The sequence below is a fragment of the Cheilinus undulatus genome, linkage group 1 (assembly GCF_018320785.1).
Source record: "Cheilinus undulatus linkage group 1, ASM1832078v1, whole genome shotgun sequence".
Taxonomy (NCBI): Eukaryota; Metazoa; Chordata; class Actinopteri; order Labriformes; family Labridae; genus Cheilinus; species Cheilinus undulatus.
Window position 1 is genome coordinate 25485448 of NC_054865.1, and position 24398 is coordinate 25509845.

At 38.5% G+C, this 24398-nt stretch overlaps 1 protein-coding gene across 6 annotated transcripts in view; it reads left to right on the plus strand.

The window, feature by feature from the left end:
- LOC121514859 (MAM domain-containing glycosylphosphatidylinositol anchor protein 1) overlaps positions 1–24398 on the plus strand; it is a 412064-nt gene that overhangs the window by 273938 nt on the left and 113728 nt on the right. For all 6 annotated transcript variants that reach the window (XR_005992331.1, XR_005992332.1, XR_005992333.1 and 3 more), the window contains exon 16: positions 9336–9466. Coding sequence is in view for 3 of the 6 variants with exons in the window: in XM_041795251.1 (XP_041651185.1) it covers positions 9336–9466 (131 nt within the window). In the remaining 3 variants the exon portion in view is untranslated. The remainder of the gene's footprint in view (positions 1–9335; positions 9467–24398) is intronic.

Genomic DNA, 24398 nt, shown 5'->3' on the forward strand with positions numbered 1-24398 from the left:
CTGGCGTGGTAACAGAGCAGGTAATGGACTGAAACTTTCACAGTGAGCAGAGTTTTGCTGCTTTAAACCCTTTACTCCTCGCCTCAGCTGTCTTAATGTTGTCTCTCATTGTGTTTGTAATGTGGAAACATCCTCAAGCATGGTGTCATGATATTAACCCTGAAATAGCCAGTTGCTGAAGACCTCCTCTTTATTCCACTGCACACATTTACTATGAAAACAAAACGATGGTTCAAGATTTCTTGACTTTACTTAATCCATTTTTTTAACCTTTATTTAACCAGGGAAACCTCATTGAGATTAAGAATCTCTTTTTCACGAATAGAACTTCCGTTCATATACAAAGGCTACTTTATTTAATCTGTGATAAATACAGCTGAAATAAAGATGTTTCTTGCTTATTCCCTATTGATTTCTGTCGCCAGCATGAACTTTCTTCAACTCAGCTCCTTGAACAGCAGAGACTCACACTGACTGTGACGTCACATGCTTAGCCTTAGTTAAATCTATACCAAACCATACTCAATCAAACTGGACCACCTGATGGAAATGCAGTTATAGAGTCGATATTAAGGATTCTAAATTGCTGCAGCCACAAAGCATACCCAATCACTGTTACCTTACTTAACGCCACAGGAAAATTACCTTTAAAACATCATAATATCAGGGCTCAGCTAAGGCAGGATACACACTTTAAGATAATGGGCCTGATTCCTAACCTTGCAAAGCAGATGGATTCACCCGTTTCCATGTGTCTCACTGACGAATCCATCTTGCAAAGCTCCCATCTGAACAGATCTGGCCCTGTAAAAAAGTGACACTACCAATCAGCGTCAAGGGGCATTACTTTTGGACACGACGGAGTCATGACGTAAGCAAGCAGTGTCAAGAGGCCGGTGCAATTGTGGTGGAAGACATTAGCGTGGATGCTGCTAAAGCGCCAGTTTTATCAGAACTTGACGACATTTCTTCATTAAAAGAAGAACAAAGAACAGCAGTGAGTTCTTTTTTTTTTTCAAAAACAACAAAAGTCGTGTACTGACATAACTACAGTCACCATGGTTCACGTAAAGACGTGACAGGCAGAACGTTCATCCAATCACCCTCCAAAGTTTTTCTTTCAAAGGCTCTGCCCTTTCCTAAACACTGTCTATGGGAGGTTTTCCAGATGGATGTGTGAAACACATCCATCTGGTGTGTCAGGTTACCTGATTCCCCCTTAACCAAAGTCAGCAAAGACCTGATTTCAGATGGTTCTGAGCAATGTCTTGCCAGAATTTCCTGTGGTGTGAGATGTTACAAGAGTGATTTTACCCTCCCCACTCTTGGAGAATACACTACATATTGAAATCAGAAATAATGAACATGCTCAAAGTTTCTGATTAATATAAATCCTGTTCTGTGTTGGTAACACCAAAGACAGTGGAGCACAGACTGTGGATTTTCACATTAAATGATAGCTAATCAGGAAACAAGCTAACAGAAAAAGGAAGCGCCTCAGATACAGTCGTGACAACAATTGTAAGCACTGAACATGAAGGACATCAGAAGTGGAGCAAAAGCTTGTTGATTTGAGGAAAGTTCATACAACCTTTCCTATCAAACAAACCACAACTGAGCTGCAAAGACAATAGCTGAGCCAAAATTGCTAATGTGATGGATGAAGCTAACAGGGAGCCACATTTAACTTGTAACTTGTATTTGGCCATTCAAGATTTAGAGCTTTGAGAGTGTAGACTCTGATGGCTGGTGAATAAATCAGTTGATGTTAGGTGAGCTGTATTGGTCATGGCCCCTCAAATAACCAGAGCAAAATCATTAAATCTGTCATTATTTGTCTCACATTTTCTGAGCTGGTTAGGATTTAGAAACATCTTTTAGTGTGTGCCGGTCCTTAGTTTTGTCAGAAAAGTAGAATCAGGCCTGATAATTGTGCATTTCGCTTTAATTATGACCTGATAAAGGCTAAAACTCTTTCTCTCTTTAAAGCACTTTTACTACAGAAATATCTAAACTTTGCTTTACAGGCAACCTGTTGAAGTCGGTGGGTTTATTTTCACAATCTTTATCATCTTTTCTTAAAAATCTATGACCATACTGGTTTGAGTATTGTGAAACAGATACCACTGCACTTTATCAACACATGGAGGCAAAGCAATGAGCCAGTACAAAGCTACTTTATTCACACAGCACTTGCCAACAATTTGTACATTGTGTTACCAGTTCCACCCAGCTCTGCTACAAGCCCTCCCTCAATTTACTCTGTTGTTCTCTAAGTCACTTCCAATTTGTTGTCACTGTAATTGCCTTACCTTGGCAGATCTCACACTCCAGCCGAGGAGACACAGTGTGACTCTTAATGACGAAGAGAGACAAGATGGGGATAAGACAGAGGGGGTCAGTGAGAGGAGATGGAAGGGGGGGCAGGGGGGATTGGCTGAACTCGGAGAGAAAAGAGGAGGGTTAATGAATGGAGAGAGAAGAGGATTGAAGGAAAAAGAGATGGACTGAGGAAAATGAAGTGCGACAAGAAAGGGAGTGCGAGCAAACAAGAACGAGGAGGCATAGTTAAGGAGGTAAAGAGAAAAAAAGCTGGAACATAGAGCTGTAGGGGAGGCCATTAACTGGTTAATGTGCAGAGAGAAGAGAGGATGGAAGAGGTTGTGCTTTACTCTGAAGGACTGAAACTGGTTTAATGTACTCAGTGGTACAGAGCTCAAGTACTGTGAAGTGTTAAAAGGGCTGTATACGTTTAAAGCCTTTAGGAACTTAAAAATAGAAGCAATTTTTTCAAATGCTATTGAAAATGCACTCCTCTGCTACCCACATATATGTTATTATCATAAGGTCGTGTGAATATAAAATTGTTAAAAAAGAAGGAATGCATAATGCTCTTTGACTAGTTCGGAGTTTTAAGAGATGCAGATGAAGTCCTCCCAGTGTGAAGTGTTTTGTTGTTCACCTTAATGTGTTTCTCTTTAGGCTGGCTGGCAGCAACAATAAACAACATTTAATTAAGTTTTAGTTGGCATTGGGTGCTATTTCAGACTGGCTCGGGTTTGCAGAGTGCCACTGGCAAGCTCACTTGGAATCACTGGATCATTTTTACTTCAGAGCAATGAAAACAAATTAGAGTTTGGAGTTATTTAAATATTGTACCTTGTATGTCTTTTAGGGCAGGATTAAACTCTTACCAAGTAAGATTTTGAAGAAGTTGGTTGTGTAAATGTGAAAAGGCTTCTTTGGTGAAGAGTAAGCTGTGTAAGCATAGCCTTTGGCATACTAAACGATGTAATAATCTGTGTTTAATTTCTTTTTTTGTGAGTGTTCAGGTTTGGATTTTCATTTTCAGAAAGACATTATGATAAGCTTGTTGTGTTGCAAGGTTTAATTTAAAATGGATTAAGTTAAACCCAGATTTGTCTCTTTTCTCATGCTCCTGAATTGGTTATGTTGTCTGAATAACACGCTCTGGATGATTGTGTGGTGCCAGAAGCCTGGCCATACACTGTAATTCATTGTCTTGTTTGCACAGTTAAGCAGAGTTCTGGCTTTTTTCTCAGAGAAACAGCACAGACGCAGAGACAAAGAGGGCAAGAACCCTATTTAGGCACGGATGAAGGATCCAATGTCAGTTTAGTTCCAATTATCAAAAGGAAGACAGCATTGTGAGTTAATTATCTGTGAGTATGTGCGTGTGCATCTCTGCTGTTGTAGCCCTGATAGAGCTGTGCCGTCTCCTCTGCCTTTCTGACACTCTTAAGAACACACTCTGCTTTACCCCGGTCCAATCGATACACTGCTAATCAGAGTCCTCTTTCCTCCGTCCGCCGCTGGGTGTGTGTTTTTGAGTGTGTGTAGGTAGTAATGGAGGTGCAACAGAGATGTGAGGAGAGCGAGGTTGTCAGTGAAGGAGGGACAGATGTATAGAGGTAGAAAGAGAGTGGGCTGGGCAGGCAGGTGAAAGTGGGCCGAGCTAAAATAAGACAATATTTCTCTCCCTCATATTACTGCATTGCCGCCAATGTCTGTTTAAATTTAGGGTGATAAATAGGTACATAGGTTTCTACTACGTGACTTATCCAACTGCAATATCGCTCCTAACCATGCATGTAATATAGCATGTTGCTATTATAGTACAAATTTAGTATCAATGGTGCTGATCATTTTGATTTGGTTTCAGAAATGTCCCTCTTTTCTGATGATCTGGTAGATCATTGGTGGTTTATAGTGATGAGAGAGATCTCTGTTTTTTCTTGGATTTGTCAGTCACAGTATGAAACTTTTTCAAAGATTAAAGGTCAAAAGTTGAAAGCAGACAGTGACCTCTAAGCAGGAGGAGCAGCATCTCTGAGGGTCAGATCGATGAATGAGAGAATAAAAAGTTGTCTGACTTTTACCTGGGTCAAACTTTAGTCCCTTTCCTCCTCCACTGCTGTTGATTCTGCCTGTCCCATCAACAGACCTCCCTGTGGCTAGATGTTCATCAACCATGTATAATGTGTATTCATTACTGCACAGAGCAGGGGTGAATGTGGTTGGGGATTTGTGCAAGAGGGAAATGAAGTTTGTGTGCAGACAGACAACAGATTATTATTAATTATTATATTTAACTTTATGATTCAAATTTACTTTTAAAAATTGAACAGAAAATAAAATGGTACAAAATTAGAAGTTATAAATATTATGTGAAATTTGCAAATTTTAGTAAGACACATTTATAAGCCAGTGAAAATGAGTCATTTGAAAAAGTAGCTAAGATGGGAAGGTAGAGTTGTTTGTAGAAAATACAATTTATCAGAGTTTAGTAAGGTTTTTTGAATTAATTATGCAAATTTGTCCATAGATTTATGATTTCAAGATTTTACATGTTGCTCAATTAGTAGCTTAAATTTGCTTTTGCAGTTATAAAAGTATCTTTTATTGCCATCGACCATAATCATATTTCTTTCCTGCCAAAAAGATCAATTCAGTTACCATTAAGGCACCGGTACCATTTTGAAAATATTGTTTTAGCATTGGTATCGTAAAACACCTGAGCCATGTTGTCTTTTGAGGCTGTGTTGGGGGGATTAAGAGATTGGGACAGAGACAAACAGACACAGCAACAATGATATTTAAGATATATTTACAATTATAATGACAGAAACAATGGCAACAGTATGCGTAGTATAAACATGAACAATCATCTATCATAGTAGTGGTGATTCTAATATTAACATCAGCAACTATGATGACTATGAAATGGAGAGGCCTGGCATTGTTTGTCATCCTAGTTGAACATGAGCAGCTCTTAGATTCACCTTACATTGTATTAATGTAAACAAAGCTGATGCTGATAGTCAAAGTAGTTGGACTCAGGCTGGTAAAATGATCAAGAGGAACCTCAGAAGCTCTCATGAAAATATTAACTGGTAAATAGAGATTTTCAGTTAGTGACATGCTCTACATCTTTAAATTGAACATTTAGCCTCAGTTTTGTTGTGTTAGATATGTACATGCATGTAAAAATTCCTTTTTAAAACTACAGATGGGAAAAGGCTCTACAGAAAAGTTGAGTCTTTGGAGAGTTTCGAGTGATCCCTGGGTTGACAGTCAGCCTCCTACTGCTTCCTTCTCTTTACCGAAAACAAACATCCTCAACATGTTATTTAACTGCACCATTTGCCCTCATAAAAGGTACACTTCTTCACTCACATCTCTCTTTTCACAGAGTACGACTTTAATTACTGCCAGCCGGCAGCTTATTTTAAGATTTAAGAACATTAGTTCAAAGATGCACAAACACACTCGAATCAGTAAGGTTTTTTTTTTCTTTCTTTCTTTTTTTTTTTTTTACATATACAACCATACGTCTGTGTGCAAATTCATACCCACAATACACACATTTAATAACACGCTTATTTTGCCCCCTGCTTACATATTTGTTTAAGAGACCGGTGGTTGGTTAATGTTCTAATTAGGAGCTGGCTGGAGATCGTTAAGAAGATGAATGATTCTCTTGCACCATAGAGACCAGGAAGACCAGAGAGAGACTGTTCAGATCACTACCTTATGGCTCTAAAGGACTATTTCAGGACAACTGTTTTGTCAAGTTTGCAAATTATTTGAAAATTTTTGAATAGTGCAAGCCTTAGACCAGGGCTATTCAATTACAAATTCAACTGGGCCAAATTTTACAATCAAGAAATTCACTCGGGCCAGGCATGTTTGGTGCCTAGTAAGTAGCTGGTAATGTCAAATTTTGAAGCATTACAGATCGATTTGATAAAAAATATACACTTTTTATTCATAGTCTCTCTTTAAATTGATGACATGACAAAAGCATATCAAAAAGTGTATAAAAACACAATAACTGAGCTGTATTTGAACATAACCTGAGGTAATCAAATGTATTTTTCACTTCCATAGAAATAAAATAAATAGAAAGAAAAAATAAAATGAAATTCTTTAGATAATCATTTTGGTCACATCTTACCCAGGCATATCTTAAAGTGCATAAAAACTAAATTTGTACAGTTGTAGCTACAGTTGTAAAGGACATGTTTTATACTCGGTATTTTAGGGCTACTTCTGTCAGCATTGCTAGCCATGCTTCAAAACAACGCAGTGCATTGTAGGTAGACTGTTGCTAGGCTATGTGAAGTGTTGCATTCATGGTCTGAAATACAGTGAATATTTATGAAAACTTGCAACACAGGTTGCCCTCTGCATCTCTGGCATGGCCACAGGCTGGGCCACTTGGGGGTTGGTTCTGGGCAACATGTGGCCCCCAGGCCACCAATTGAATAGGCCTTCCTTAGACTGTACATTAAGATGGAGAAACAACAGCTTCCTATGCTTCCCCTGCTGACTGGCTGTAGTATAGGTCATAAACCCCACCTCTTTCATTACAGATGGGACATAGGGTCAAAGTTAGATATATACAAGAGTTTAAGCAAACCAAATCTCGGGTATGACACATTGTTCTTTTCTTGAGATTTCTGCCTCAGATTATTTTTCAGAGTAGTTTTTTAGTGGGATGTGCCTGCAGGCCAGTCATCTGAGTCGCCATCTCTTTCAGAACAGAAATACATGCTAAAACTTTCTAAATAAAATCAGATTATACTTCAGTTTAGGGCTAAGGTAAGGGTTTGGATACCAAAAGTTTAAAGTTATAAACCTGACCTCCAAGACCTGAAACATTTAATAAAACATTTAATAAAGCCTAGAAAACAGTACAAAGCTTGTCCTTCATGAAAACAATCAAATGCAGCAAGTGTAGTTAATGTAGATCCATTAGTTGGTACATCGCTAACATAGCTACGTAGCTATGTAGCTAATATAGCTAAAGTTAAGCTTACAGAGTGGCTATGTAAGCTATGTAGGTTTGTTCACTATAAAGCTACATAGCTATGTAGGTACTTTAGCTAAAGCTAAGCTCAGAAAGTGCCTATGAAAGCTATGTAGGTATGTTTTCTACAACGCTATGTAGCAAATATAGCTAAAGCTAAGCTCACAAAGTGGCTTTGTAAGCTACATAGCCACTTTAACTTACATATGGTAACTAACCTAGCTACATTGGCTTATGAAGTTATTCTAATTACGTAGCCATCCTAGCTATGTTAGCTTAAGCTAAAGCTGACAAAACTAAAACAATACACTGTTCATGTAACTAAGGGTCTAACCATAATGCAATCCTGGATTAGACCTCCGATATTTTTCTGTTTTATTTATGAAATGTTGTTTAGTCTGTAATGTTTGCACTTATTTCATGAACATAACTTCCAGACTTCATTTAGAATAAAGCTGAACTTAAAAAAAAAAAAAAAAACTTAAATGTTGTAATAGACAATTAAGGCTCTTCTGTTCTGAAATAGATGGCATCTCAGATGAATGTCTGTGAGAGTGTCCGTCAGAGATGTTAAAATGCCTTGGTGTACTGTCTGGTCAATTTTCCATAACCTTAAGTATGTCCCTAAATAAACAATACACAAGAATTTGTTCTTTTGTGGGCTGAATACTGAAAATGATTTAAGCAGGCCTGTCTCTGAAGAAGTTTTCTTGTCTTCCTTATTTCCCTTCAGTATAGTTGCCCACAACAGATCAGAACCACATGACCAACAGAATTAAAATGTCTGGTAACATCTGACCCTCATCATGATTCCTCTTATTACTTTTGTGCTCCAAGATTCAGACTCTTTCTCTTTTTGTTTTGCCCACAACATAAACAACAAATATAATACTGATGTTTTACTATATTGGCTCAAAATGACAAAAAAAAAGCCAAATAATTTCAGCTTGTGTTACCATCAAGGTTTCTTTAAAGTCTTCCTCTTCTTGAATCCATTTTTTCCACCATTAGTTTTGTCTGCCTTCCTCCTCTCCTTCCTCACTGCTGCTGTCCTTTAGCTACATTTATGTCAGTAATAAAACTCTCCACTCCACTGTCAATGTAAAATTCAACACATACCGCCACTCAGGCATCAGGCTCCACACATTTCATTTCCACCTAAATGTCATCTAGATACAGTATCTGACCTTACAGCCTCGTCTTAGTGTATGCAAGGCATTTGTTTCCATGTCCCATACATAAATTAGGGGAGGCCACGGCACACCTTGTTCTTAGAGGGGAGTAGAAAAATGGGATTCAAAATGTGGTGGTCAAACACGGATGCAGCAATCTGGAGTTTATGTCCCTGAAATGTGGAGGAAGGACACAAGTTGTTTTTTTTTTGTTTGTTTGTTTGTTTGTTTTTTTGAGCAAATGCTGGTAAAGAAACAAACAGCTCCAGGTAGATATTCGCTGATATTGGTTGACTGGATTTTTGCAGGTTAAAGTCATCACAAAACAGTTTGATTTTTTTTAAATAGCGTGTTAGAGTGGCTTTAAAGGCATGAAGGCAGAGGCTTAAATTGCCTTGTTTGTCTGCCTGTACACGTTTTTTTAATTAAGCAAGGATTTATCATTTTTAGTTTCATAACTTGTGCTGCTGATATGAACAACTGGAGGCAATTACAGTGTGACTGAAAACAGCTCGGATCACAGCCTTTTTGTTGAATGCATCCTCATACTGTTTATTTATTATGTTATTCACCACAAACTCCTTTCAAAGTGTAAAGACTAAAACATGTCTGTGTTTGTGGAAATCAGTCATTTTGTGTGGGCTGCTATGTCTAAAATGTTCCCTCTTTTAGTTTTCAATCATCTTGAGGTTTGCTCACAGCTTAACATAAGTCAGTCTCCAGTCTTTGCTCATTGACACTTCACTGACAGCTTCTAATGATCTGCACCTTCTGCGTGTGTCTGTGTGTGGGTGTGTGCCTGTGGGAATGCATATGCTTGGTTTTTAAAGGTACTCTCAATGTGCTCCTGAGGGTGAGAAGCATCGCCTCTGTGGACACGATGCTGTGGACGAAGTCTGGTCATCAGGGCCTCGACTGGAGGAAAGCATTCTTTGATATCAGCCCAAGTGGACCCTTCCAGGTAATGGACTGGAGAAAATTTCTTCTTTAATATATTCTTGATTTATCTATCAACAGTTGCCACAACAAAAACAACACACACAATACAATACAATACACTATGACACATTATGATGCAGCACGTATTGGTCTACTACATTTTGACACACCAGGACATGGCGTGACATAGCACAATACGACCCAGTATGGCACAAGATGTCACAAAAGGTTCACAATGTGATATCATCATAGCTTTCATGTTTCTAAACTGCATATAAACGTGAGATTAAAAGGTACAGTACCCAAACCCTTCCATGCGACTCTCAACAACAAGAAATAATGAGTCCAGACCCATGGTGAAGATATACTGCTCAGCTTCACTCACCGCTGCTGTTTACTTCTTACTTTGAATTAAGGACTTATTAAACAAACACAGCACTCCACTTCATATACTGTACTGTGTTCACTAAATAGACTCCCTTATTGTGTGAAAAATCATCAGTGAAACCAAACATTGGTTTAATGAATACTCCATAGGGACAGTAGATTTTTATAAAATTAAGTCCTGAGCAGCAAATTTGGTCTCATCTTTACCTGGATATGCCTTGTGAGAAGACAACATAATGAGCTTTGGGGGTTATGGGGTAGATATGAATAAGTACGTACTTGCCTGGTTCCAGAGCCTTTCACTACCACTACAACTAAAATCTTGGTGATGCCTTTATATTCCACTCTAGGCCCGGAGGGGCTAATGTGGCAAACTGGGAGAGTTCCCGGTGGGCTGGGCTGCTTTCAGAGCCAGTAGAGCTGCTGTACAGCGACATTAAACAGGCTATACTAGTTAGGATGGACACAGGCAGGAGCAATTATTGTTTCACTTACGTTTCCCCTCACAAAATACTCTCTTTTTCTCTCTGTCTCTGTCTCTCTTTCTCTCTCTCCATCTCTCTATGTGTTTGGTCAAGCGGAGCAGACCGTCTGACTGTAAACAAAATCGTTACATTGGTTCCACGTGTACCACGTCAGTGGTTAATCCCTCCGACCAAAGACAGTCAAAGTGATAATGAAGAGTGAATGATGGAAAATAACTAGAGAAAAGTTGATGAAAAAAAGTCTAAAAAACAGAGCTTTAGAAACTCGCAAGATTATTATTTAACAGGAAATGTAATGCGATTACTAAGATAGCAGCAGCCTGATGCAACGATCATTTAAATTCATATGTCTCTAATAAATCTACACTCAGTATCCAATCAGGACAAAGAGGAAACAGAATTTTAGACATTTTTGCAAGTTTATCAAAAAAAAAAAAAACTGAAACGCCACATTGACATAAGTATTCAGACCCTTGACTCAGTTCTTAGCCGAAGCACAAGTGACAGCAATTACAGCCTCCTGTCATGATGCAAAAAGGTTTGCACACATGGGTCAGGAGATTTTCTGCCATTCATTTTTGCAAATCCTCTCTAGCTCAGTCAAGTTGGATGGTCTCTCCTGAGATGTTCTATAGGGTTCAAGTCAGTCATAGAGTCATCCTTTAGCCACTATTGTGCAGTTCAGTCTTGGTTTCATGGACCAGAGAATCTTGTTTCTCACAGCTGAGAGTCCTTCAGGTGCTTTTTTGCAATATCCAAGAAGGTTTTCATGCATTAAGGAGAGGCTTCTGTGTAGCAACTGCCATAAAGCCCAGATCAGTGGAGGGCTGCAGTGATGAATTTCCTTCTGGAATTTTGTCCCATCACACAGGATCTCTGCAGCTCATTCAGAGTGACCATCAGGTTTTTGGTCACCTCTCTTCTTAAGGCCCTTCTCCCCTGTAGCTCAGTTTGGCGAGGCGACCAGCTCTAGGAAGAGTCTTGACAATTGAGGCACACAAAGCTGACTGACTTTGTGTCACCTTGTAGAACTTTTATAAAAGTTGAGTTTTTGTAGCTGACCCAAAAAATTCAGTCTTCTGCTCGAATCCTTTAAATACCAACACACATAGTATTCAATTTGACTCTTGCACATAGTTTCCAATGTAATTAACATGTTTTTGTTTCTTGAGTGTCTTCAGCAAGGCACTGATTTACCAGCTTTTATTATGTTGGTGGTGCTATTTGTGTTGTTCGTCTATGGCGACCAAGGAAAAACATGCTTGCACAGATCAGAGGACGTAACCTTTAGTTTCTTTACAGCAGTTATGATTTCTTATCTGCAGCCACATGAACTAGCTAGCACGTGTTGCATGCAGAGGCAGAACTTCACCCCGAGGTTTGACCCCGTCATTGGTACAGGGACTGGCATGTATTGTAAATGTAGTGTGATCTCTATTATTTAGCTCAGTGTTAAAAGAACGCAACCTCTGAATTCAAATCAGCCTCGAGCCTCCTTACACCATGAGCTGACACCATTGTCAGCTCTGCTCTGGCTTGCTCTAAAAAGAAGTTTAGGAAAAAAAAGTGAATTATATCCTTTCATGTTCTCTGTATTTCATATTTTCTGTCATCTCTCCTCAGAGAAATTTCCTCTACTGCAGCCTCTCTACTGTGTCTTTCCCCATGAGGACAGGCTCCTCTGCAGCCCAGATAGAACAGGGGGATTTTGTACTCTAGTGGCAGAAGAGGAAACAAGGGAATTCAACAAAGAATTGGGCTTGAAACTGCTTGAAATTTGATGATTTCTCAGCAGTGGCATGTGAAGCCTAAAGAACAGGTGAAAGTCATTAAATTAAGATGGACTTTTAAACTCCTGGGTCACACCTGTTTAGTTTCTGTTCATGGATTGGGCCATATTATCAAAGGGGTTTAACAAAAAATAAGTGGAAATAGAAAGATTTCAATCTGTCTGTTGGCCACCATGGTTCCTCTGCCAGCACCTGAGCCACTGCAGCTAATCAGAGTCTAATCAGCAAGTCTGCCCACTGGAATCAATATAGTCTCACATTATTATTCATCACATTTGCAGGAAAAGAAGTTACAATGGAAGAACTGAGGAATATAATGAGTATAAATTAACTTAAAGCTTTAATATGGAAGACTTGGGTGCATTTTTCTTTCATGAAATAAATGTAGGGACTGCTTTTTTGACATTTAAGCACTGAGGGGAGTGGTGATAAATGAGTGCCTTTGAGTGATCATTCAGCTCATTTTCTGCTGAATGTCAGCAGCAAGCCTAGGCACACTGTAACTAGAGGATTATTTACTTCATCTTGGGGAGGAGAGTGGGGTGTGAAAGATCCAAGTTGTGTGTGTATAGAAACTCACTATCATAAGAAACCATATGATACGTTTAGATACTTATCAGACTTAGGCCGGCCACACACTAGACGATTTCTTAATCTGAAACTATTTTAAAACCGTGAGAGACCACAGACTTCAGGACAATTTCCAAAGATTTTTAATCTTTAATCCTCTGAACGCACACACAAGACGACTCAGCCAGACTGTCAGATCACTGGAGACCACACACCTGCCAACCTGCCTACGACCTCGCGTGATCAAGTGACTTCAGAAAAAAAAACAAAAACAAAACCTGGATGTCTGTCGATATCATCCTGCTGTCTCTCCACAACAAGCTGTCCTGGCGTGTGTTACAGGTGCAGCAACAATCATTAAACAGGGGAAAGACTCAGGACGAAATCCTGGCTGGAATTAAGGTACCGTTGTGGTTATGGTTGTGAACGGTGAAAGTACGTGTGATTCGTCTGGTGACGCTACCCTGTCTGCTCGATCTCATTGGTTGTTGTGGGTACTCCATCAGTGGCACTACGACTGATTGTAAATATCAAACATGTTTGATATTTATCAAACATGTTTGATATTTAAGATTCAGGGTCTGGGAGGAGCAGTAAATGAATCGTGTTGACACCACACACATGCAGACTACTCAGACAAATAATTGTTTGCAACGAGGCTCCGACAGTCGGTATACGCCCCCACGATCGTCGGGGAAATCAAATCTTGCCTAAAATCGGGCTTAAATCCTGTAGTGTGTGGCTGGCATTAGTGTTTTTAGTAAGTGAAGTGTATTGGCATTTTCTTACAATCTGGTGATATGTTTGGCCAATATGTAGGCAGAGAATTGAATATCTGCCAATACATGAACAACTTTTCATGTTATCTGCTGCTACAGGTACTGTATAAAAATTACATACTATCCTATGTAATTAACCCTTTACAGGGCACTCACTGAAATACTTTGAAATTCACAATTGAATCCCTAAATTATTTTAAAACATTATTGGTAGGCATCCCATGACTTTTTTTCTTTTGTCACTTTCTTTAATGTTTTATATTCTTATGGTAAAAATCAAGGTAATCAAAATGACCATATATGGTTCCTTGCCTAGTAGTGATTAAAAAATAATTATATAGGGTAGGGATGATCCGATACTATTTTTTTCCTTCCCAATACAATGCAGATACCTGCAGTTTAAGTGGTATCGGATGTATTTCTGATACTGGTATCAGAATCAGAACGACCCTAATATAGAGTGTATGCATATAAAAAAACGTTATTTATGAAAAAAAACCCACATAAAAAACATTTTAGAATATTAAAAATAAAACATTTGTTTTATACACATATACATTTTAAACCTGTTAGAATCGGGGTTTGTCTTCACGCAGCCAAATAGTGTGATGCTGTTTTATAGCGCCACAATAAAGTACCAAAGTAAAACTTTGTAAATAAGTTGAAATGCACAGCTTTAATGCTCAAGTTATTTTGCGAATCACACAATAACACAGAGATGCTAAACTGCTATTATTTGGGGAAAAAACACCCCTTTCCATGCAAATTGGCCTTATTGCATTAATCATCTAATGACAAAGTCGTTAAGAGCACAGCGTTAACAGAGTAAAGATTAACGTACCATCTGCCAGAGCTGATCGACTTCCTGATGCTGCGTTTTTTTTCCAGAGATCAGGAAACAATTCCACTTCTGTGTGACTTAAAAATAAATGAGGTCACAAAGCTGTGACTGTTGCAGGGAGGGATAAAACTTGGTCATGCTTTTGCTAAGGTGATCACAATATTGCTATATGCTATTTAATATGCTATTTCTTTTATTAAAATCACTTTCTCTTATTCTAATTATTCAGCAGAGACTGTCAGAATCCGAGCAGGATGCAGGTGGGGTTGGACACACCTGTTGCAGGTGCAGGCAGCAATGGTCAGAAAACCAGTGGGGGCGGGCAGGAGCAGGATTAAGAAAAAGAGTCCCACGCAGGGCTCTAGTAGGCTGTATGAAAGGCAAAACAGAGCATCAAAAAAAGATAGTTTATTGAGGCAGTTTATTGAAGAGAAAGAGGTAACATGGGGAGAGAAAATGGGGGAAGACATGCACCAAGCAGCGCCGAGATCAGGACTCAGTCAGCGACCAGTGCTTTGAGGGCTATAGCCTCTGTTTAGGAGGGGCCTGCTCTACCCACTGAGTTAAACCGGTGCCCTAATGAGGCAAATTCTTGTATGAAGTTTGAACAAAAACTGGTTTACTCGTGCTGCGAACCCAGCACTGTGAACAGTGTATACCCTTACAACCCTTGCATATTGCATGCACCCTTCACAGCAATGCTGATCAGTTCTTGATGTCATTTCTAACACTTATAATAAACTCCAGGGATTTCAGTTTCCCCTCGTTTGAGCTCTGTAATAAATGTTCCCTGGCAGAGTTCACCAGTGGTTTAAAGTTTATGTGTGCTGTATCTCATTGAGCCAGTAGTGAAGGAAAAAAGCCAGGGAGCTAAAGCAGAGGGAGTGCCCATGTTTGAGCTTTGTCTGTTGACACATCATTGAGGTCCCTTTGGCTCTTTGGCAGCTGAGCTTGCTGTTAGCTCTTCCCCTGTTGGGATCCTGCCGGGTAAACTAGATGACTCAGTCCTCCTTCTTTCTGACTGGACATGATGCTTCCTCTCTCACTCATTTTCTCACTGACTGTGTGGGTGTGCATGTGTGTACCTCAGTGAGTTTACAACCCTGCAGAGAGAAAAAAAAAACAGTAAGGGGGGAAAAATGATGATGGTTTTGTTTTGCGTGCAGCTATCCTCCTGTGTGTGTTTCTCGATCTCTTCCTGTTACTGTTTTTATTTTCTTTGCTGTTCTTTCTCTCTGGCCCTGCACTGGGACATGTGCACCAGTTGGGTCGATTTTTGCCCTGGTCCACTTCACATCCTCCTGTCTCGAGGCTGATGACTAATGGCTGCAAAATCAACACACAGGAAGGAGTCTTAAACTATCCAACTGTTGGAACACTTTTCCTACACACACTTCATTCACATTTTCACCCTTTTTTCACACACAAGCACATTTCCATACATAAACTCAGTGATGGATTCAGACACATGCACACATATAGACTAACTGTTTTAAACACACAAGCACCAGTCTCCTATCCCCTGCAGCAATTAGCTATGACAGGTCAATTAACAGGCTTATTTATGAGCAGGGGATGCCTGCTAGTTGTGTTGTAATGATTCCAGATACTCTCGGTACGTGCATGGGGGAAATTGAATCCATGATGAATGTGGGCTGAAGGCTTTAGCTGGGGGCTGCATTTGCTCTTCATTAACTATGCCTCTGCAACACCGTGTTTCTTTCAACATTAGAGGGAAAATTAGGGCTGAAACACTGGGCGTACGACATCTTTTAAGGCTGCTCTGTGATGGTGGAGAGTGCTGACTTTGTTGTGTTTGCATGCTAATAAGTTTCTTAGATAAAAGTTTGGAATCAATGGACACATTAACAATTAAGGAACAGTTCATCAAAGTCACAGTTGGGTTTGTAGCAGTATTGGCATCACAGTTTGTTATGACTTATGTTCAGTGGAAAAAAATGCAACAAAATGTTCTGGATGACTTGTTAATTTTGAAATGACAGAAGTGCATTTTCCAGTTTGTCCCATCTAGTGCTGTTTAGAATGACTTGTGATAGTTTCTACAGCCTGTAGTGTATGTAAGGGTTAATGAGGCGTTCAGTTATCAGGGATTAAAGGATGACATGGAGGCCTGAACCATCCGAGTCTTTGCACTAATGTTTTGGGGACCTCTGAGACCAATATAAACTAGTCTTAAAATGATAAAATATGTCCCCTTTAAACAGCCAGTGATTCAAATGACAGCATTTCTGACTCAGTTGCAGCTCTTGCATGCACATCCAGTGTTCTCACAGCTTATGTGTTTGTTTGGTTTCCTTTTGGAGAACTGTAAGGCAAAATGGGCCTACATCAAGAGAGAGAATCAGTTATCTGAAGGTTAAAAAATGCAGGTAAAGAGCAAAACAGGAAACATGATAATAATACAAGGACTGAAGGTATCCACTGTCTGAGTCAAACTCAACCCGGTTGTAAAGGTGCATGAGCCGATACTACCACACTTGGCAAACATAACAGACATGTATTTACACCATAGGTAAGGAGCGGCTTACACCAGCAGGAGGGACTTTTCCTTTCTAAAATGCCATTGTGTATGCAGTGTTCAAGCAGGTGGGTTAACTGGTCAGGACAGTTTGTAATCATTAAAAATTATAGAGTGAAAAAGACTAGCACAACCATGTTTATGTGTCTGTGTGCAAACTAGCAGACGTTTTATTGATACAGAGGAGAACAGAAAGAGGTGAAGAAGTCAAATAGCAAATGCTAACGTGTTTGCATCATCAACTGCATCATATTTATCTTCACTGGAAACGTGATTCGGGAAAACTGTGTAAGAGTGGATGAATGAGGGAAGAAACACGCAAGAGAAGGGTCATCTCCATGGCAACTGAAGGTTGCTATGTATGTTTATGTTACTATTTTCTCTCATCTCTCTTTCCCTTATGTGGTCATTCCTTTTTGTGTGTGCATGTATTGTACTTTATCTACTGGCCTGAGTTTCCACTCTGTCATACTGAGTGTTTTTTTTTTTTTTTTTTTCTTTTGCCTTTACTTCTTTCACATTAGTGCATGCGCTCTGTCTAATCCATCACATGTTTGTGTGTGGTGTCCTTGACTGAGTACATCCTGGGTTTTTGTCCACTACATTATACAGTGTTTTGGTGCTCAATCATGTTCCGCCAAGGTCCAAAAGGGCTTTTTCATGGCAGACATTTTGTTCATGTCATAGCAGGAAAAAGTACAGGTTTGATTCATAATAATATGACTTTTTTTTTTTTTTTTTTTACAAAGTTAGTTCAAGGATGGTGGTGTTACCATGGATAAGTCAAATATAGTGATTTATAAATCCTTTCAACCTATTTGAATACAGCACAAAAACAAAATTTAAGGTTCAAAGTTGTAAACTGTATTGTTTTCAAATAAATGCACATTATGGATTTGATGTTTGCAACACGTTCAAAAGAAGCTGGGACAGTTATATAATCTTTTCTCCCAACATGATTCTGAAAGCGTATGGTTACTGAAGACACTTTTTTAATTGTAAAAATCCTCCAAATTTTTGCTTGATGTATATCTTAAGTTACTCAACATCGCAGGGTTATATCATCTTGTTCAATGCTTCATAATGCACCATGCATTTTCAATGGGAGATAGGTCTGGACTTCATGCTGGCCAATCTAGTACTGGCATACAACTCATGCAGAATGTGGCTTAGCATTGTCTTGCTGAAAAGAGCAGCGACATCCCTAAAAAGTCATTTTTTGGATGGAAGCCTTTAATGCTTTAAAAACCGTACCCCATAGTATCTAAAGGTGTAGCATATAATATTTAGCCTAGTAGTATGTAGCAGAAAAAACTTAGTAAAGATAAAACATAATACAAATGAAATGCTTGTCTAACTTGAGATGACTCTAGCTGCACACTGTACATTTCTGATGGCCACTCCCACAAACTGTTTATCTGAGACACGTACATCTCAGGAAGAGAGTGCTTAAATTTGCAGGTACATCATATTTCCAGTTAAGATTTTTTTTTTTTAAATACAACTTTATTTATAAACAAAGTCTGGCTGCTACATTTATAAAAGAACCATATTGCAAACATTACAGCCATAGGCAACATTCCTTAAATAAAACAGAGTTAAAGGTCTAATCTGGTATAAATGTACGTATAGACCTGTTTTTTATATGTAGTTACACTTTATTTTATTAGCTTTAGTGTGAGCTAACATACGCTGCCTTTGTCATTAATGTTTCTACATAAGCCAAGGTAGTTAAGTTGGCTTAAATTAAGCTAATGTAACTTAGCTACACAGCTAGCATATATACGTAGGTTATGTAGCAGCTTTGTGAGTATTATGCTGCTTTCTATTAAAATCTGGGAATGTCTAAATTCAAAGCTTCCAGTTTGATACATCATCAAAAATGTGCTCTTAACTCGGAATCCCTACTCAGAAAGTCGGAACAACCCCCAGTACCCCCAATTAACATCTCCAAATGGAACGCTCTCATCTCAGGTATGATAATATTTCCAGCACCAACATCCAGCCTCTGAGGTTAACAGTATGCAGCATGAGCTCCTTTAGCTACGTACCTCTGTTATCTATATGTAGCCCACGCAGCTAATAGAGCTTATAGATTTTATTTCAAAAGCTTTAGCATGTATTTCCGTTCAAATAAAGAGTTTTGAGAGTGTCTGTCAGAGAAAAATAGGCTGTAGCCAGTAGGGATGGGAATCTTGAGGCACTATACGATTTGATTCGATTACGATTCAGAGGGCTACAATTCAGTTGTAAATCAATTATTGATGTATTTTGATGCATGTTTTTGAACAACATATCTGTTGTTCTCACTTTGAGGGTGATGCCTCCTTTCCTTGTAACATAACCTAAATTACAAACAAAAAAATGTCCTTTTTTTACAAACAGCTGTTAGTCTAAATCTTGCTGTTACCTGCAAAGAGCAATAAAGCATGCAGACAAAACAAAAATATTTTGCTATACCAAAACAAAAAAATGCCAATCTAAAGAAACTGACTCAATATAAAAATATGTGGCAATATTTAACAACAGTGCTTTCAAACCTATGTTGTAATAACTAACACTAGCTTAACAAAAGGCTGCAATTAGTCACAAATAAATAAGACTTTGGCCTGCAACAATTCTCTGAAAAAAAGGACAAAAAATAATGTCCTTCCAAAACAGCTTGTGAGGTTCGATGCTATGGCCTGTTTTCATTTCCTTGTAAAGCGTCGGGATGGCCGTGGTTTCCCACAACCGAGTACGGCATAAATCCCAGTCAATAAATGTTGGATGGACTTGTTGATTTTCTTCACCTTTTTTGTCCCACCTCTAGTAGCCAGACTGTCTTGTCTAAATCAGTGTAGTCACCCTAATATCTAAAGATCGTTGTAACTATTATTAACTTAGATAAGCCTTTGATTCAGACATAGGTAGGGTCCCCTCCACGTAGTCTCTACTCCTAACATAAATACACACTCTGGCACACCGTGGCTGTGTAACAAATATAGTTGTTAAATAATGTAGAGAGCACACAGCCTTGATCCCAGCTCTAGCCAGAGGAGTCGAGCTGATAAACATACTTTGTTACTCTCCCCCTTTCCCTCCTTTTCGCACCTTTCTCTCTACTTTCTGTTATGTATCGAGCTCCCAGAGGCCCTGATGAAATGAGATAAGAAAAGAGAAGACCATTTCTCTCTCCCTGCTTTATACCTGCCCGTCTCTCATGACTCTCTCTCTCTCTCTTACGGCCACCTTCTGTTGCTGCTGTTCCTCCAGCTGCCTTTTCTTCCCCTCATTCTCTCTGTGTCTCTCATTCAGGCTCTCTATCTCTCTGCGTCTCTTGGGAGTGCTGGTTTCCTAACAATCAATAATAATGATTGAGCTGTCTGCTGTTGACAAAGGGAATTACCTGACACAATTGCTGTTGTTGTGTTCTGCCGTTTAGCTTCTTTTCTACACGTTGAAATTGTAAAGAATGACTCTATTGAGCTCATTTTGCCAATTGCTATGCCTCTGTGCAGCTAAAACTCCTTTTTACTTGTGTTGTTTATAAAGGAGATGACTGGTGAAGAGGAGCAAGGCTCATGTGTGTGTGATAGAGTGTGTGTGTTGTCTACCAGGAGCCAAAGGATTGGGTTAGGCATCGCTGTGTTTCCACAACTAACTGATGCAAGGATTGGCAGCCTTTGGCAACGAAATGGTATCCAAACTTTGTCCATTTTTGTCGCTTATTTACTGAAATTCAGTTAGAGTAGGAGAGACTGTTGCAAGAGGATTACTCATAGTTTTTATTTATCTCAATTATTTGGCCTTAGCTTGACATGGGACATGTGTGATGTTGGTCTACTGGACTTGGAATTCAAGCATGACAACACTTGAATCCTTCACTGCTATCATGCATGGTCTCCATAAAGTTGCATGTTTTTCTCCTTAATAGCCAATTATTGTAAAATGTATTTTAAATGGGGCATCATGGGATGCCTACATCCCTGTTTGCTCTCTAGTTGTCTTTTTTCTGATGTATCATTGGGAGCGCATTGCCACATTTGTTGCCACATAATTTATAGCAACTGCCAGGATGTGAATCACCACACATTTATGCACCATGCAAGTGCACGTCCTTGTGCAGGATAAAGATAAAGCGAGAACTCACTGGTTAAAATATGATACAATCACTGTAGGAGTAGTTTATATCTTCACTGGGTATATTTAATCCAAAGGGCCGCATGACACTTGTAAATCATAAAACCTCACAGCCTGAAACTACAACCAAATGAAGAGAAGCCCGTGCTCATTTGATTTAGTATTGTAATTCTATAAAGGGACGAAAGTGAGCAAGGTTTTAAAAAGTCCCCCAAATTAATAGACATATCCTTAGATAATGGTGCAAAGAAACAAACACAAAAAAACTATTGTCCATATCATGCATTGGTACATTTTGTCTATCAGTTGTCTGAGATGTCTTATTCCACACTTAGTTTGTACCACAGACTTTGTTAAAGGGGGCATATCATAAAAAAAAACATCGTTTTAGTATTTTTGCACATACAGTATATTTGGATTGGAGCATCTGCCAACCAACAAAATGCAAAATAAGCCAACCAATTTCTTTATTCATTGCCTGCCTAGGTTTGAAAATCTCTACCCATTACTATGGAAGCACACAGCTGTATATTATGTTTTGACAAAAGCACAGTCAACAGTTTCTTTTTCGATAACATTCATTTTTAGATAATTGGGGACTGTGCTGAAAGATGGAAAAGGTGTTTGTGATGTCACCTAAAAAGTGATGTCACCTAAAAAGAGCCTAGTGTCCACACCTTTGTGTAAATATATACCTGGACATGTGAAGTTAATTCAGTTGAGAGGCTTTTCATTTTTTCTGGTTTATCAAGTGTTGATTATATATTTATTTCCCACATAAAAAAGATCATTTTCACAAAAGTAAGAAATGTTCTTCATTAATATTATATTGTTCCCATATGGCACAGGCATCGCGTGTTTACTTCAGTTTCTCAGTTGCCTTTTTTCAGAGTTGAACATCTGGGGCTTTCCTGGCTCAAACTGAGGCAGAGATTGTACCACACCAGACTTTTAAGGGGAGTCCAGACTCATTCTCCCCCAGGAGAAGAGTTTGTACATTTAAAGTTTCTAAAGTCAATCTTGTGCAGGCTGAATTTATGAAAAAATGGTTTTTCTTTTCTTTAAATAATGTTGTGCTGTTGTCATATTTAAGCCAGTGATTCACTGATTCCAGTTCTCATTTCCGACTTTTTCTTGGTTTGACCTCCTGATGAAGATTTAGATGATACTAGTTTTTGTCCTTAAAAAACTATTATTAAAATTAAAGATTTTAATTTTCTACCTTTCTTTAATGGATGATGAATTTTCTCTCAATAATAAAGAGCAGTCAACTTTTCATGGAAATTATAATTATAAGAAGAAGAAGGAAAATATGAAATCTTAAAAACCGGTCATGTAGGTCATGTGATCTAAATGATCATCTCTGATTTTAACTGAAGCTAATTTTACACCCTATATTCCGTTTTATCTTTATTCCCTAATTTTCTCTGGAATTGTTTTTTTTATGTTTGTTATCAAATTACAGTATATTTTATTCATCTACTGAAATAAGTTATCTTTTTGAATAATGTGTGATTTTATTTCTGGGTTAAGTTCACATTCTACATGTTTTACACTCTATTTATCCCTTTTTTGTATAACTTAGAAAATTAAAATCAGTAACACTGAGAAGTTTCCTTGAATAGGTTTAAGGGAGTTTTGGTCATATTTTATATGCACTAATTATCAGTGTTGATACCGTAAAGGGATATGTCTGACTAACACTCAGTCTTGATAATCGCAATCTCCCCCTTTAAGCGAAAAAAAAAAAAAAAATTAAATAAATGTTGCATTTTGCTGGTTGGCAGTTTTTATGTCATCAGGGCTTTGAGAGGTCGTAATTTGATATGGAGGAAAAAAAACAATGTACAATGTCAATAAATTTCACAGGTTAGTAGAGATGTTACAATACACTGTAAAACAGTAAAAAAATAAACATAAATAAAGGACAATTTCAATTAATCAGACAAAAATTACTTAGCAATACATTTTTCTTGATCAGCAGAAGGTGCCAGCTGCTTTTGGCCTATCTTTATCTTCATCAGTAGCTGAGGAGGGGAGTTATTCAAATTTTTTTGCAAATATACTGTAAAAGAATTGAAATTAAAGATATATATTCATAGACTGCAGACCATAGACCATACTAATGTGTCGAATGAAACAGCACTTCCAACTTGGGGGGATCTTTAACTTAAATAAAAGCAATGTGTAAAAAAACTGAAAAGGTTTGTGCTAGAATGGAATGGATGAAGGCTCTGCTGCTCTATGAAGGCACAGAGAAATTACATGTCCATTATTACATTTAACAACAAATTTCTTTATAATTTCTTTATTTTTTTCTTTGTTTTTGATTTTGTGATTTTGTGTTCTCTCCTGTTGTCTTTTGCCAGTGACTGGCACTGTTTTTTCTTTTTTTTCTTCCTCTTCTTCTTCTTTTTAGAAGGATCATGGACTTAAAAGCGGGACTTTTTTGAAAACCCTGAAATACAGTACAGCACTGGTTGTAGTCTTAAGCTAATGTTTTTCCCTCTAGAATTTGAAAAATGTGAGCCAAACTCCTCAAGAAAAAATAATAAAATGCCTTGTGGCCATTCTCTGTTATCTCCTATTTGTACCGTGGACAACATCCATAACATTTCATAATTCAGCTGAATTCCCAGAGCTTTGCCTTTTGACGTGAGCTTTACTTTGTTCCACAGTGTGCAGGAGTAACTGCATATTGAAGCTTATTTCATTTCTGCTTCATGTCAAGAGCATGTCCATGGAGACCATAAAACTTTCTAGTCCTGAGCACAGCTCGTTGACTGCGTACACCAAAAGCCTTTGAGGTGCTGCCACTCGCCTCTGCATCCCGCCCTTCCTCTGTGCTCCATCCAACAAAAGTAATGATGATTTTGAGAACTGCCTCTGCGAAAGAGCTGCAGCCTGACCAATTGCTTTGCAAGAGTACAAGGCTTTTTATCATAAACAGTGGTCAAGCCAACCAATAAGGCCACAGTAGAGTTTAAATAGCTCACTGACTACTGGCCAGGATTAATGTCGGCAAATTCAAGTAGTAAATTCAGAAAATATGGACTGGCTCCATGGGCTTTCTGCTCTACAATTTGGTTTATGGCTTTTCAATAGAAAATTGAACAGTATTGTTTAAGCTGCCAACTCACAGTTTAAAAAGCATCTCTGTTTTTAAATTCCCAGTCAATAAAATTTCTATTACATAATAAAAATAATCAGATTCAATGGGCTTTGAAGCTGATTGTTCATTCAGACAAACTTATGAAGCAGAAAATACAAAAAATCAAAGTCAATGGATTTATAAAAAAGAAAAAGAAGTAACATGTTGTAGTTTATTATTTGTGTCCCCACACGCTCCTCCGTGGTTTACCCAGAGGCCATCTGTGTTCCTTGCAGTGTTTGGTTCCTGGGGGGCTTGTTGGAAACCAGGCCAACCCACATTTTTTGTGC